At 54.6% G+C, this 14,327-nt stretch overlaps 8 protein-coding genes across 8 annotated transcripts in view; 4 read left to right on the top strand and 4 right to left on the bottom strand.

Moving 5' to 3' along the window:
* Positions 1-1,587: 1,587 nt before the first annotated feature.
* LAESUDRAFT_667229 (amine oxidase catalytic domain-containing protein) lies at positions 1,588-4,761 on the bottom strand (the record flags this gene model as incomplete). The annotated part of the gene is made up of 12 exons (XM_040905289.1): positions 1,588-1,861; positions 1,913-1,962; positions 2,017-2,232; positions 2,305-2,577; positions 2,635-2,669; positions 2,720-2,843; positions 3,019-3,252; positions 3,306-3,361; positions 3,414-3,444; positions 3,491-3,811; positions 3,857-4,060; positions 4,108-4,761. 12 exons carry the CDS (start codon positions 4,759-4,761, stop codon positions 1,588-1,590), a joined length of 2,472 nt encoding a protein of 823 aa, XP_040757713.1.
* Positions 4,762-5,604: 843 nt separating this feature from the next.
* LAESUDRAFT_578781 (uncharacterized protein) lies at positions 5,605-6,393 on the bottom strand. Its single transcript, XM_040903035.1, has 4 exons — positions 6,334-6,393; positions 5,869-6,265; positions 5,724-5,803; positions 5,605-5,655 (listed from the first exon to the last, which is right to left on the bottom strand). The coding sequence occupies exons 2-3, from the start codon at positions 6,121-6,123 to the stop codon at positions 5,750-5,752; spliced, it is 309 nt and encodes a 102-aa protein (XP_040757712.1). The 5' UTR covers positions 6,124-6,265; positions 6,334-6,393; the 3' UTR covers positions 5,605-5,655; positions 5,724-5,749.
* A 6-nt stretch (positions 6,394-6,399) lies between these two features.
* LAESUDRAFT_732724 (uncharacterized protein) lies at positions 6,400-6,872 on the bottom strand. The gene has a single exon (XM_040910292.1). It carries the CDS (start codon positions 6,792-6,794, stop codon positions 6,597-6,599), a length of 198 nt encoding a protein of 65 aa, XP_040757711.1. The 5' UTR covers positions 6,795-6,872; the 3' UTR covers positions 6,400-6,596.
* Positions 6,873-7,264: 392 nt separating this feature from the next.
* On the top strand, positions 7,265-8,329 carry LAESUDRAFT_578773 (uncharacterized protein). The gene is made up of 3 exons (XM_040903034.1): positions 7,265-7,600; positions 7,660-7,937; positions 7,997-8,329. The coding sequence occupies exons 1-3, from the start codon at positions 7,339-7,341 to the stop codon at positions 8,231-8,233; spliced, it is 777 nt and encodes a 258-aa protein (XP_040757710.1). The 5' UTR covers positions 7,265-7,338; the 3' UTR covers positions 8,234-8,329.
* Positions 8,330-9,853: 1,524 nt separating this feature from the next.
* Positions 9,854-10,644, top strand: LAESUDRAFT_745986 (uncharacterized protein; the record flags this gene model as incomplete). Its single annotated transcript, XM_040911403.1, has 2 exons — positions 9,854-10,018; positions 10,087-10,644. 2 exons carry the CDS (start codon positions 9,854-9,856, stop codon positions 10,642-10,644), a joined length of 723 nt encoding a protein of 240 aa, XP_040757709.1.
* Positions 10,645-10,755: 111 nt separating this feature from the next.
* Positions 10,756-11,149, bottom strand: LAESUDRAFT_732720 (uncharacterized protein). Its single transcript, XM_040910291.1, has one exon. The coding sequence runs from the start codon at positions 11,140-11,142 to the stop codon at positions 10,852-10,854; it is 291 nt and encodes a 96-aa protein (XP_040757708.1). The 5' UTR covers positions 11,143-11,149; the 3' UTR covers positions 10,756-10,851.
* A 946-nt stretch (positions 11,150-12,095) lies between these two features.
* On the top strand, positions 12,096-12,832 carry LAESUDRAFT_709467 (OPT-domain-containing protein; the record flags this gene model as incomplete). Its single annotated transcript, XM_040906721.1, has 3 exons — positions 12,096-12,134; positions 12,186-12,606; positions 12,661-12,832. Exons 2-3 carry the CDS (start codon positions 12,323-12,325, stop codon positions 12,830-12,832), a joined length of 456 nt encoding a protein of 151 aa, XP_040757707.1. The 5' UTR covers positions 12,096-12,134; positions 12,186-12,322.
* Positions 12,833-12,989: 157 nt separating this feature from the next.
* LAESUDRAFT_732715 (uncharacterized protein) overlaps positions 12,990-14,327 on the top strand; it is a 2,129-nt gene continuing 791 nt past the window's right edge. Inside the window, exons 1-3 of the mRNA XM_040910290.1 lie at positions 12,990-13,335; positions 13,395-14,015; positions 14,068-14,248. Coding sequence (XP_040757706.1) covers positions 13,069-13,335; positions 13,395-14,015; positions 14,068-14,248 — 1,069 coding nt within the window. The 5' untranslated portion in view covers positions 12,990-13,068. The remainder of the gene's footprint in view (positions 13,336-13,394; positions 14,016-14,067; positions 14,249-14,327) is intronic.

Raw genomic sequence — 14,327 nt, 5'->3', positions numbered from 1 at the left:
GGCTGTGTGTCACACTCGCGATGGGTCTGCTGCTGTGTTGGATGACGAGGAACAGAGAGCGAGGCAAAGGAGGCTAGGATGCAGCGAGGAAGCTAGTGGTGTGAGGAGTAGCGAGGTACAATAAGCTACAAGTGAACGAGTGAAGCGTGGGAAAAACCCCAAGTGAACCCAAGTGAGCCCTCTACGAGTTTGGTGGCGGCAAGCTACGATAAGTGAACAAAGTGAGCCAAATAAGTAACTTTATATTGCCTCCTAAGTTTCAGCGCTCTGAGTGTAACAGATCAGATCGTGGAGAATTAACCATGGCCAAAATGTTGATTGAACGCAAGGTATGCAACATGCCCACTTGATGTCACTCCCTAGTAGCCCTGGACACATTTTCCCTGGTGGCTGATGCCGAACTCGAGTTGCATCGCGAATATTGACAGTGACAGCCCGATGATGACGGGAGGTACCACGCGGTGCGACAGCCGTGCATCAATGTTTTCTGTTGCACATTACAGCATCTGCTGCTGGGAATCTTACTGGGACATAGAAATAATTCATTTATTCTCGCATTATAGGACGGACAGTGTACGCCAGCGGATTACTCCAACGCAGACTCGTTGTAACGCGCTAGTACCCTGCGTTTCTCTCGTCGAGGCATTTCTGTGATGACACAGCGAGCTAAAGTGCCGGTTGACTGTCTTGTCGTCTCTGGAGGTCGTCGTTCCGGGGTGTACAGAACAGATCAACTGGATGTTGTGATACCTCAATCGCGGAAGGGCCCTTACCGGACTCAGCTAGCGGACCTGCTTTGATCGTTCTGAGGCTTTGGACGGGTGAACACCGTGCTTCTGACATTGGCCCTTCTCGCCATCCGCACACTAGCCCCGACAGTGTGGTCCGAGTCCCGCATCCGGACTCTGATCTTTCATCAGGACAGTCGACACCTGGGAGTGTCGCGGTCGCAATCGCTTTGTCTTCAGGCGCCTGGAGAGAAGACGAGGCGGGATTTTCATGCGCCAGACTGCAGACTCATAGGGCGCTTAAGTGGACGTAACCCGCTGTGGCTGAAGCGGCTGAAGTGGCTGAAGGTGGCGTCCGCGTTGAAGTGCTCAGTCCGGGCCATGTAGTCAATCTAATGGACCTTAGCAACCATTTGCATGCTTGTGAACTTCTGCAAAAAATCTGGTTGAAGGGGGGGTTATCGGCTGCCCATTGTAGCGTCCAATACAATATCCCACTCCCTCCATACTGGGATCACAACAAACTTGAACTCACCTGCATTCGATATACAGAAGGGCATTGCAGAGCCGCGCTTCATCCTGAACGCCAAGAGTGTCATGATCATGGCAGTCAACGATGCGATGAGTACAAACTGCTCCTGGATAGTCATTAAAACGCGCGAACGATGACACGGTGCAAAAGACGCACACATATGCATGCCAGTTCATTCTGTATCTCTCCAAAAGTATTGGACGAACCTCTATACACTTCATACATGAAAACTTACACACAAAAAACCCTCTATACACATATCCAAGAACACTTCCGCACAAATCAAACCGCACCTCTACACTCCAACCCGCCCACCCCACCCGACCTTCACAGCTCAAGCTTAATCCGATGAAACATCTCCGCCCCCTTCCTCATCTCATCCACACTCCCCGGCCTCGCCACCCCTCCATCCAGCCCAAACGCCCTCACGCCCCTATACACAAACGGCGGTACCTCCCCAGGCACACAATTCACCGGCTCCACACCATAGTCCTCAAACGCCCATGGATCGCCGAGTGTCGCGGGCGGCGAGAGCACGATGGCGTTTTTCGATTCCATGGATACGTCTGCGTCGAAGTAGTTGAGCGGGGTGAGGAAAAAGCTGTGCGTACGCGGTCAGCGGGTGGTTCTGAACGTAGACGCTACCGCCCACCTAGACGCAGCGAGGTTCGTGCGCGTATTCGGCGAATCTTCCGCTTGAGGCTATCACGACGAACTACTCAGCACACGCAGATCACAACGACCGGACGTACACACCAAATGATGCATGCCAACGTTCACCCACGCGACGAGGTCTTCCTGCGTGATATTCTCCCCATCAAAGAACCTATGAAAATCCACCATCGGCGCGCCCGGCAAGTTCTGGTTCCACATGCTACTCGAAGACGGCTCGCTCTCCTTCCTCCTCGACACCGCGAGGTTGTACCGCGCCCAATTCGCATTGTTCAAAAGACGCTTCGAGCCCACGACCGTCTGCCGCCCCACCCATCCCAGCGCCCAGGGCACATCAGCTCAGTTCAGACCGCGTTAAGGAGGGACACGCACGTTACGCACGGGGTCATACCCCGGATGGATAGCGTACCCTCTCACGACGCCCCACCTATTGCGCTCCTCACGATTAACGATGGCATACCCGCCCTGGAAATTGGGCGGGAACGCGAGCAGCGCCTCGTCCTCGCTCTCGATAAACCTGCGCGTGATCTTCTGCTGAACGACCGTGGCGCCCCAATCGTCCTCGAGCCAGGGTTGCTCGACCTCCTCCTGCACGGTGCTCGTGAACAACAGCGAGTTCTTCTCGCCCACGATGTCCAGGTCGACCTGCATGAGGTGAGGTGGGGTGAGCGCACGAATGGAGACGGTGCGGAGAGAGTGTACTTTGTAGTTGATGACGTGGTCGTGTAGCGAGCCCACTGCCAGTCGCTTAATAACTCGTATCGCAAGAAGAACGGATGCTACGCACTGGTCGTGTCCCGGATGGGGGCACCATACCTATCCTGCGAGGGCTCCCAGAAGCCGCCCTGCAGGTACCCAGAGGCCGAGAGGCGAACCTCGATCGTCCCATCGAGGTGGAAGATGTAGTCAAACTGGCAGTCATCAATTAACACGGGTCGCAGTATAGACCATAACAGAAACCTACCACTGCATATCAGACATCGGGACCCTCATCAGCATCCCGCGATCACCACACCAAGTCCACTCACGATAATCATAACTATACCACCAGATCAGCACGCCAACGCAACGCATAAAGGCCTCCACGCACTTGCCAACGGTCGAGATACTCCTGACCACAAGCACATACCCCCTGACGGCCCCAAACTCGCCCTTCTCATACCCAGTATGTCGCGTGATCGGCCGGCCCGTATCCTGCTCGAAAACACAAACGGCGCGCTCGCGCGTGATGCTCCCCGCGAAGGAGTGCGTCGTCGCGGGGAGGAAGACCGCTTCGTGGGGGCAGTCGTAGCCGGGGAGCATGTCGCGGACGGAGGAGCCCTGTGCGGGATGAGCGGGGCGTTGCGGGGACGGGGTGATATAGGGGGGCGTACCATGCCGAAGTAGCGGTCGAGCCAGGCGGTCGTGGATTGCATCGGGTCGTTGCCCGCTGTGGCGTTCGTTCAACGTCTGGCATGATCACGGTTCTGCAACGCACGCACCATACTGCGCGATCGCCTCTTGTGGGGAAAGCTACGCACCCCATGAACAACCAGCAGCGACCATACACCGCGCTCACCTCATATATCAGTCTCTCGCCCCTGAAGCGGATGTCCCAGAAGCTCAAGCCCATATCGCGGTCGAACCCGAGGTACATCCCCCAGCCCATCCAGCTCACGTACTGAGTCTTCCTGTCGATTCTGAATCGGAGACCGGCGAAGGACACGGAGCGCGGGCCAGGGAGGTGGTCAAGGTCGCGTCGGGGGCCGTCAGGACGTTTACGCGTCGTCCACTCGGTGTCCTTCGAGTCGGGGCGTGCGGGGAGGCGCTTGAGCGTGCCGGTGCGGAACGCGGTCATGAACTCGTCCACGGTACCAAACACCTGGTGGTTGTACACGATCTAGCGCGGGATCAGCGGCGCGGCGCATGGGAAGGAAGGACTGACCTTGAGGAGCTTCCACTCGCGCGGCTCGGTGCCGGACATGTCGAGGTAGAGGAAGAAGCCGACGGGGTGGAGGTAGACCCCGGGGACGTTGCGCCGCCAGTTGATCCACGTGCGGCGGAAGGAGCCGTCAAAGCTGAGAGGACCGACCATGTTCGCGACGAGCGTGTCGTTCGCGAGTCCACGCGCGACGGCTCCGAACAGCTCCTGCGCGCGCGTCAGGTAAACGCGCTTTGCGAAGAGAGCGCACGCACCTGGGTCGCCTCTGCCATCGAGTACATCACTTCTGTTAGGATGGGATTGATCTCTGCAAACCCGGTGACGCCGCGGGCGTTGAACGGCACCGCGTCGCGGTGGTATATCTTTGTGAGCGCGCGCATGGAGGTCTTGTCGCTGACGGGGAGAGGCCCGACGAGGTAATCCTTGACGACGGGCTCCTCCGCCGCGCCATGATGGATCGTCACGCGTGCGTATCTCTCCGGTGCGCGGTTCGTGTGCGGGTCCGCGAGGTAGGCGAGGGCGTGCGCCTTGGGCGGGCGGAAGGCGCCGATGTGGAAGACGACGTTGTCCGAGAGGGAGACGCGCTCGGCGATGGTCAGGTTGAGGTTCCGTTCAGGGGCGTTGAGCCAGCGCGAGATGTCGACGGTCTCTTGGACGGTGAGCGATGCCCAGAGGTTGAGCGGAGCAGGCGGGGTGGCTGGCGGTGGGAGGCCGGACGCGCATTGCTTGAGCGGCTCGTGTGCAGCGTCGTCAGAGAGAGTGCGCGGGTAGGGCGGGAAGGCGTACAGCACAGAGACGGCGGCGGTGGCGAGGAGGAAGAGGGCGCCGAGGACGATGCGGCGCGTGCGGGGTCGATCGGCGGGATCGGGCTCGGGTTCAGATTTGAGCAGGCTGTATGCGCCCGCCATCGTGCTCTGCGTCGAACACGGTGAGCAGCGGATGCGAGGACATGCGGCGTGCTTATAAGCGTGCGAGCGCAGATAGCTCTCCGTCTACGGGCGCTTAGATAGTTCTCAGCACTCGTTTCTCAGCGCCCAACCCTCCCGTCGATGCTCTTCATAGTACTGTGCAACTGGCGGCGACCGCTCACCACCGTCTCATGGACCTTGAAGGCGGCTGGACTTTGTCACTGGTCAAGAGGTCAGAGGCTTTGGTGCCGCTGTGGCACTCTGCCCATCGCCCGGCGTTCAAGATATCAGCATTTACCAATTCATTGAGGCGTCTGGGGCTGCGTTTCCCTCCCGCCCTTGCTCGACTCGCTGTACAATCACCTTTCCAACATCCACAGGCTTCATTGCGCACGTCGAACAACGATCCCGTTCATGATGGCCAGACGTGAACTCAGCATAGGCTCTCACAACCCAGTCTGTTTCCTCGTCAGCTCAATCACGGTCACCGAATTAGCATGTTATGACAAACCCTTGATATCGCTGCCATGAGTCATCGGGCGCGGCCTTCGTAAGCATGACCTCTAAATTGATACATGTCATGGCTCTCTGGGGCCCGGTCGTTCGCAAGCTCACCGATATTTACGAGACCCGTATTTGTGAAGGTGGTGCACCAAAGTTCTGCGATTGATGCACTCGGCGTTCTGTGCCGAAGACCATGTTGACGCACAGAACGGTACGCTGGTATGATTGATCCTAAGAAACACATTCACAGCAGCTACTGGGATCAGCGTGCAAAGGTGCTGCTTGCAGATATTATTCTAATCTCACTTCAGCAACTTCCTCGTCTGCTTGATCGCATGCCTGAATGGTTATCGCGAGAGAACCGTGTAGGTTACTTCTCATCGTGATCATCTGATGTCCATGCACAATGAGCATCGTTCCCGGAGATAAGGCACACCTGGGTGTTGAACCGGACTCACTACCAAGATCCTTGATTGCCACGCTCCTACCAGCTACGCACCATAGTGAAGTACGGCAGCAAACGCGCCACTTTACATTGCTGTATACGAGTGAGGCCTCAACAAGTGTCAGGTTGGGGAACAAGTCAGCGAGGAAGATGGCGACCTTGACTGGGTTGTCTACCGGCCCCGCCTCGCTCAAAACTGAGCGATTGCGACATCGACAGCTCCTTTGCCTGGCCTGACGCCATGCGGAACTTGCGTGTCTGAACCAACAACATCGAGCGTCAGAGTGTCGCCAAGCTCGGAGCAGCGCTCGACGAAAAACACTAGGCATGATTAGTTTCTGATTATTTCGAAGAACTTGACGGAGTCCGCTGCGTAACGTAGAGAGTCGTGGCCAGGGCAATGCCACATTCATAACACCTTGATCCCCGGATTGTCCCACATTGCAAGCCCATCTTGAGAGGTTTAAGGCGTCAAAGAGAACACAACCATTGCAATTGCAATTAGCGTGACGTCCAAAATTTCATGCATCTCCCGTGCTGTTAAGGTGACTTATTCTAGATGTCCACGGGACGCCTCATCATTCCTGGAGAAGAAGTGCACCTGGGGATTGAACCGGACTCACTACGAAGAACCTTAATCGCCACGACAATACCAGCTACGGGTCGTACTGAAGTACGGCAGCCAAAGCGCCAGTTTGCTCCACATTTTTGTATACGGACGAGGCATCAACAAGCGCTAAGTTGGAGATCCAAGCCAGCAAGGAACATGGCAACCCATCGACCGGTCTCGCGTCGCTTTCAAACTGAGCGATTGCGACATTGACAGCACCTTTGCCTGGCCTGACGCCATGCGGGAGTTGCCTGTCCGAGCCAGCAATGTCGAGCATCAGAGGTCGTCAAGCTCAGCGCAGCCCCCGACGAGAAAAACTAAGCTGGATAGGTTTGTGATTGGTTCAGAGAACCGAGAGTGACGTGCAGTCGTGGCCAGGACAATGCCATATTCATAAGAACTCGTTCCTCCGGTTTGTCCGAGCACTGCAAGCCCATCTTGAGAAGTTTCGGGTTTCAAAGAGAGTACGGCCATTGTAATTGCAGATAGCGGGACGTCCGAAATATCATCCATTCCCTGTGCTGTTAGGGTGACTTTTTCTAGAGATTCACGGGACACCTGATTATGGATCGCTTCCAAGAAGCGACTAGCTGTGGCCAACAACAGTAGTACACTGCAGCTATTATACTCCGTGAGTAAGCAACTGGAAGACTTCAATCGCGAGACATGGGAGAGAGGATCGGCCTCAGCACCTCAGAAAGCGCGGTCAGGCTGGAGAACGACAGGTAGAAGCCAAGGATGGGGTAGAATGTCATATTATTGATGGCTCTCCTTGTTATTCGACGGGAGCATAGACAACGAGGACAGCTAGATCTAACAGCCTTTGAGAGTGCAAAGGATCGTAGCGCCACAATGCCCAAACGCCATATGTCACAGGTCACGAGAGAGGTGTCACGAATCAACATCACGTCGCGGTGCTGGCCACACGGTCCCCCAGACCAACGCTTCTCCATGTCTCTCGTGCTGGCTGAGCAGATATCAGTTTCTAGTATCCTGCTGGTTGAAAATAAATGACCAGATGTTAGCTCTGTTCTCCTCTGGAATTGACGGTATCACAGCTGGAGTTCAAGGCGCAACCTATCGCGTACTATACAGTCAAACGAATGCTCCAACGATTGCCCAACCTTTTCCTCTGCTCTCTATCTCTGGCCCTCTCACTATGGCTGTGCAATTTTGCGGTCACGCTTTTCAGGCTTTTATCAGCAATCTGATTCTCCAAAGCATCTTCAGGGTGCTCAGAACTGTCTGCCCAGACGGGCACGAAAGAGCAGTCCGCAACGGTTCGGGCCTAAAAACACGTGGGCTTTTGCTCTCCTTCTCGGCTAACAATTGAGCTCAGCGAAACCGCCACGTTGTCCTTTGCTGCCACCGCCTGAAACTCGGCAGCCACTTCGTGCCACTCAACACTCCGGCTATTTCAAAGATATCCTTTCCTGGTTGCTCGGGCCACTGAACGATGTCCACGCTGCCGATACTGGGCCTGGATTGGCGAAAAACATGCCAGTGGCATCTATTCTTCCCACAAGCCACTGGGCTGCCTCGCCTCGTGCCTCATGCGATTCTTCCTCGACCGCCCTATATAAACCCACAAAAGATGGAGGATCCTCTCATAACTCGGTGAGCCCTCATAGCCCCATCCATGTCCAACCCGGTCTATTCATCATCCTACTCGCAAGAGACGTACTTGCTGCCCTCCAACCCGACCGCTCGGGGCGTGTGGCGATATGTCTCTTTCACGTACCGTCCCGTCGTCTACTATCCCAACCTCTGGACATACCAATACCTTCCACCCGCGGTCAACATCCTGGAAGATACTCGATACTTCTGGCCGCAGGTGCCCGACATGCCTGTGGCCCCCATGTATCCCGCGCAGCATCAACCCGACTTGCCGTTGTATCCCACTACATATCTAAACCAACAAACTCAATACACGGCATACTCTCTAACGATCAACGATCCGCCCGTATTCCATTCGCCAATGCCCGTCGGTAATATGGAGCACGAGGATCCTGCATCGTATTCTGTGCAGGCGCCCGAGGACATGTCGACCGCGACCGCCACCGCCACCGCGACTTCCCCCGATGTCGACTGCCCTGACGAGAAATCAGAGTCCGGATGCGGTGCCACGCTTTCGGAGCCCGAGAGCAGTGCACGGACGGCCAGAAAGCCCAATGCCCGGAGGCACCGCGCTCGCCTGCCCAAAGCTCCAAAAGCTCCAAAGCAGGTACGCCTACGCCAACCCTTCTCTCAGAGCGTTCTGTGAACTGATGGATCACATCGTCCAGTTCACGTGTCCTGTATGCCCGGCAACGACGATCTCTGGAGACGACAAGACAATCAACCGGCACTTGAACTCGCTGCGTCATCGTAGGAATGCCTCGACGCGAGCAACGGAGGACAATATCGTGCATGGCGAGTCCGCGTCGGAGTAATCTGCCGATGTGCACTGTCCGTCACGTTCTGCCACAAAACGTGAGTGGCGATGCTCTTGTTGGCACTTACGCGGGCTGACATATGTCCAGGTTTCATTCTGGTAGAAATAACTCTACGTTGACATATTGCAACGAGACGTGCTGTTTCGGCTGATGACGGGCTGAGTTGTATTCCGTTAAGTGCTAGCAGATATTATCCGAGAATACATGAATTATTTCTATATCACAGTAACAGTTCCAGCAGCAGATGCTGCAACGCGCAACAGAAAACATTGATGCGTGACTGTCGCACCGAGTGTGGTATCTCCCGTCATCATCGGGCTGCCACCAGCACCGCTCCTCGCGATGCGCCTCGACCTTAGCATCAGCTGCCAACACGCGCGTTAGAGGCCACATCACGTGGTCGCGTTGTATTCTGCATTCCTCGCATTCCGCTTAAGGTTGGCTCAAAGTCGGCGTTTGGGCTAAACAAGACAGTACGGGAGAATAGTGAAACATGCACTAACAACTCACCTGTTCTTTCAGCGACTAATGCCCTGGCCTGCGTGCTGCGGAAGCAATCCCCAACAGCGCATCACAGCTCCATCAAAACTGTCTGACGAGTGGCTGCATATGTTCCTGGCGTGAACTATAGATGTCATTTGAATGCTCCAGTAGCGCATACTGGACGGTGAGCAGTACTTTTGGTAGTTGAGCTCTGGTTCCAATTCATCGCGAGAAATTGACAGTGTTGGTCGAAGACCTCGTGCAGGGGTCTCGCTAGCTGGATGTACAACCCGCAGCCAACACTAGGTCGGTAAAGAGTAATCGTGCCATCTCTGCTTGTAACGAGCGTGCAGTTGTTCTCGACAGGGACTATTTCCATGGTCTGGTGCGTGCATTTTGAGTCCGTAGTAATGGAGAATCCGAGCTACTGAAACATTTATCAGAGTCACCTGCCACGATCTAATGCATACATTGCTACACCAACAACACTAAGTTATCATATGGAGAAAGTACGAGCCCGACTCCCACCACATAATGGCTGCCTGCCGCCATATATACAAAGCATCACCGAAGCAACCCACACACACATCCCTTCGCCATTGTGAGTCTTCTATAATGTTACTCGCAAAGTTGCCTCTCGTCCTCGCCAGCACTCTATCCGCTTTTTTGACTTCCAGTCCGCCGAATCCTAGAGTCCCTGCCGATGCGAGACCGAAGGCTTTGCCTCCCTTCGAGCGATTTCTCTCATCTGCTATACACTCCATTGCCGTAGTGCTGAGCGTGCGTCTAGCTTGGTACTCTATCTATGCTTGGATTGCGATGCTGATAACGTCTGGATGCACTACTAGACTCTGATCCTCCTCGGAGGAAGCATGGAAGTGCTTGTCATATTGGCGAGCACCTTTCCAGATCAACGTCTCTCGCAGATGATTCTCAAGACCCTGGTCAACGGGCCAACATCTCTCACCAAGAACATCAGCATATCTACTACATTCGTTATCGGTCTCGGCCTCGAAACTCTGGGAGGGATCATACGCCGTTGGTGCTACCGCACCCTCGGACGCCATTTCACACTAGAAGTGACCATCCTCGAGAAGCACCAACTCGTCACCTCAGGACCATACGCCTACGTCCGTCATCCAAGCTATCCCAGCGGAATCGCCAGTCTTGTTGGATGGGGGATGTGGATGACCAGTCCGGGCTCGTGGTTCGTAGAATGCGGTGTGATCAACACGCTTGTTGGACGGATTTGTCTGTTGGTTTACATAGCTATCACTTCTTTCTGTGCAGTTAGTCTTGTGCATAGGTCGTATGATGAAGATCGTTTATTGAAGAAGCAGTTCGGAGAGGAATGGGAGGAGTGGGCGAAGAGAGTCCCTTGCCGAGTAATTCCTTATATTTACTGAGCTCTGATCTATAGACGTATCCCGTATATGCTTATGACTTAATATTGAAATAATTTTCGAACCATACTGTAGCAGGATGCGAACTGTCTGCATGACTGACTTCGTATCATCCAGCCATGCAAACTTCGAAGCTGTTGCGAGATTCACCTCACTGAACGGTATAATACATGCATTCACCGTGGACGTGCGACCGGTAACTCCAAGACATCATCTAGTATTGCTTGCTGTGACTTTCGCAGGATTCATCGAATGATAACGTGCCAGGGCATACTGCAGAGACTGCACAGTCTTGAAGAATCCGATTCTATGCACGGGCCATCCCTTGGTGCCGATGAACAACACTGGGAGGAGATGATGAACATGTGCCTTCTGTCTTATCTGGTATCCTCCTGAAACTTTCGGAAGGCTGGAGAAATACACTGTTGCAATTTGAAGGCCAAATGGTTTGATTGCCACGAGAGCTACGCTCGGAGCTCCGTCCGTCACGTCCTTTACCATGCCATATTCCCACCAGTGCTCAGGTTCTACATTTCTACAAAGCGAAAATGAATATAGAGAAGTCAAGCAGAGACACTGCTTCGGACGTCGAGAGCAGCATATTGAATTGCAATATCACTGGCAGGAGACGCTCGACAACGGGATTCAGCAATGCGTGTGGAGAGACGACGTAAGCAGCGCTGCGTGTCCAAATGACATTGAAACTCACCAATGGCGTGCATCGCATCTGCATACATCTAGGCACACTGAAAGACGGGGGAATTGTTGAAGCTATCAAACGCGCGTGCACGCTTCGTCATGGAGGAAAGCAGGAGTGCGGTGAGTCCGCGCCGGTATAACCTCGAACCTTTATAAAGTAGTCTTCGAACGTATCGCCGTGTGGAGATGGCAGCGGCATCCTCCTATCTGCATGACGGACGATTGGCGGATGCTCGAACGCGACATGCTCGACCAGCTCGATAATCTCACACCTGGCACTACTTGCCCGGATGTGGATCCGTAAAGAATCTGTTATTGCTCCCCTCAATGTCCCCGAGCGAATATCTTCCAGGCACTAGGGGAGGACGGTTGGAGTGATCTTCTCCAAGTGGCAGTCGAATTGCAAGGAAGGAAGTCGGAAGGTAGGCGGCTGCTCTTTTAGTTGATCGCGCTGTGTTGCGCCGCGAACTACGATGTTCTGTCCACCTGCCATTCTTTTTCGACATCGTCATCGATAGTCATTCGCAGGGGATTGCAACACGGCATCTTTACCACAATATGGCATCTGCTCTGTCCATATGGCTGATGGCACGCGACCTATGCTCATCCTCACAAGGTCACTTCAATCATCACTTTGAGCTTCTCCGCAACGTCCGAACAAACGCCCTTTGATACAACAGCGCCCTCTGCGTTTCTCTGAAGTAATTCATACATAGAGAGAAACAGTTCCTCTCAATTACTTCAAATTTCGACCGCAATTCTTTACCATCTTATGTTACTCGCGAGACAATACTGTGAGTGCATTCTCGATATGCTATGTTGGGATACTCATATCTCCAAGCTAGCCTCAGATGGTGGTCCGCTTATCGCGCCTCGCGTCATATGAGTAGTCCCAAAATATAACAACGTTGAATGCTGCCCCGTGCATCCGGTTCTCAGCTCTTGCTCACCGATCGCATTCAACCTGGATCGCCCCGCCTCCATGCTAGACAGCACGAGTCACTCTGAAAAGGTTCACGTCGCGCCGGCTCTGCCCACCGTCATGGAGCAGATCCAGAAGGAGGATAGATTTGACGAGAAGAAGAGGACTATCTCTGACGGGGTAGAGGAGGTGCCTTCGCACGATGATCATGACGATGGCGCTGTGCTGGACTTCGGCACTGACGATCCGTTCCCTATGGATCCCAATGCGACAGAAGAACAGCAGTTCACGTTTCGGGCCGTGTTCGTCGGATGCGCACTCGGTGCTGTGATCTCTGCTAGCAAGTGCGCGTACACTTTCCTTTGATCGCTATTCGGGCTCACGCCATTACATTTTAGCGTGTATCTCGGACTGAAGACTGGATGGACGTTCGGCGCGTCCATGTTCGGGTCAATTTTCGGTTTTGCAATCCTCAAGCCGCTCTCTAAAGCACTGCCAGAGAGGTTTGGTGGCGGATACTTCGGTCCCAAAGAGAACCTTTGCTGCCAGAGTGCTGCAACGGTACGATAGCTTTCAACCCTTCGAGAGCCAAATTGATGCATTTGGTGTAGGCTGCAGGCTCCTTGGGACTTCTCTTCACCTCTGGATTCCCGGCTGCCTATCAACTCGGATTGCTTGGCGAGAACCCATCTGCTGACTTCGGGTAGGCATATCATTACCAAGAGCTATAACGATGATGAGATGAATCCTTCAGGCGCCTCATCACGTTCACGATTTGCTGTGCCTACGTCGGCATCTTCTTCACCATGCCTCTGCGCCGCCTCTACATCCTCAAGCTCAAGCTCACCTTCCCGAGCTCTGTGGCTACCGCCTACACTATTCATTCCCTCCATGTAGGCACGCACGCAGCCGCCATCGCGCGCAAGAAGACCTGGGCGCTCGCCATCTCGTTCACAATCTCCATCCTCTGGCGCGTGGTGAGCGAGTATGCACCCGGAATCATGTGGGACTGGCACTGGAGCTGGTGGTTCTATCGCGCGGGGTGGAAATGGATCATTTGCGCTGAGAGCTGGGTGGGCTTTACCGCTAAATCGTTGCTGCGCTATATCGTATATATTGACTCTTTCGGTAGGGATGGGTTTGGGAGTGGACGCCCGCATTCATCGGCTGCGGCCTGCTCGTCCCGATGAACAGCTCCGCCTCATTCGTGGGCGGTGCACTGCTCGCATGGGCCATCATCGGCCCCGCACTCGTCGCCACGGGCAAAGCCTTCGGCGAATCCTACTCGTCCCAGTACCCTGGCTATATCGACTACTCGAACATGGTGCTCAGCGATCCCATCCACACGCCCTCGCCCGAATACTGGATGATTTGGCCTGGTTGCCTCCTCCTTCTCACCTCCAGTGTCGCGGAGATCGCCGCGAATTACAAAACGATCGTCACTGCGTTCTCTGTCCTCCTCGAGCCTGCGATGCGGCGGCTGCGTCTTGATAAGGGGCGTGTGTACGAGAAAGAAGATGGATTCTATGATCCTGTCCCGGAGGACCAGCAGACGCCGTGGTGGATGTGGGTCGGCGGGCTAATCGCGAGCACTATCCTGACGATGTGTGTGATGAAGTATCAGTATGGCCAAAACCCCGGTATTACCCTTCTTTCGATCATCTTCGCATTCATCTTCTCCCTGGTCGGCGCCGAGTGCGTCGGGCGCGTGTCAGTAAACCCGGTGACTACCCTCGGCAACTTCTCTCAGCTTGTGAGCGACACTAACATGCACTGCAACGCGTCTCCGCTGATCAGCCCTGCAGATCTTCGGCGGAATCTCGAAAGGATCGGGTCTCTCGCCCACAAAGAACCAGCTCAACAATGGCCTCACAGGCATGATTACCCTTGCTGCTGCGGAACAATGCTCAGACATGCTCGGCGATCTCAAAGCGACCCACCTCCTCGGCGCAGCGCCCCGCGTACAGCTCTACGCACAGTGCTTCGGTGCGCTCATCTCCATCTTCCTCTCCACCGCGATGTACGTCGTCTTTTCGAAGGCGTACCCGTGCATCAACACGCTCTC

Source organism: Laetiporus sulphureus, assembly GCF_001632365.1.
Source record: "Laetiporus sulphureus 93-53 unplaced genomic scaffold LAESUscaffold_99, whole genome shotgun sequence".
In the NCBI taxonomy this organism is placed as follows: Eukaryota; Fungi; Basidiomycota; class Agaricomycetes; order Polyporales; family Laetiporaceae; genus Laetiporus; species Laetiporus sulphureus.
Note: the sequence above shows the minus strand (reverse complement) of the source record. Positions and strands in the feature narration are given on the sequence as shown.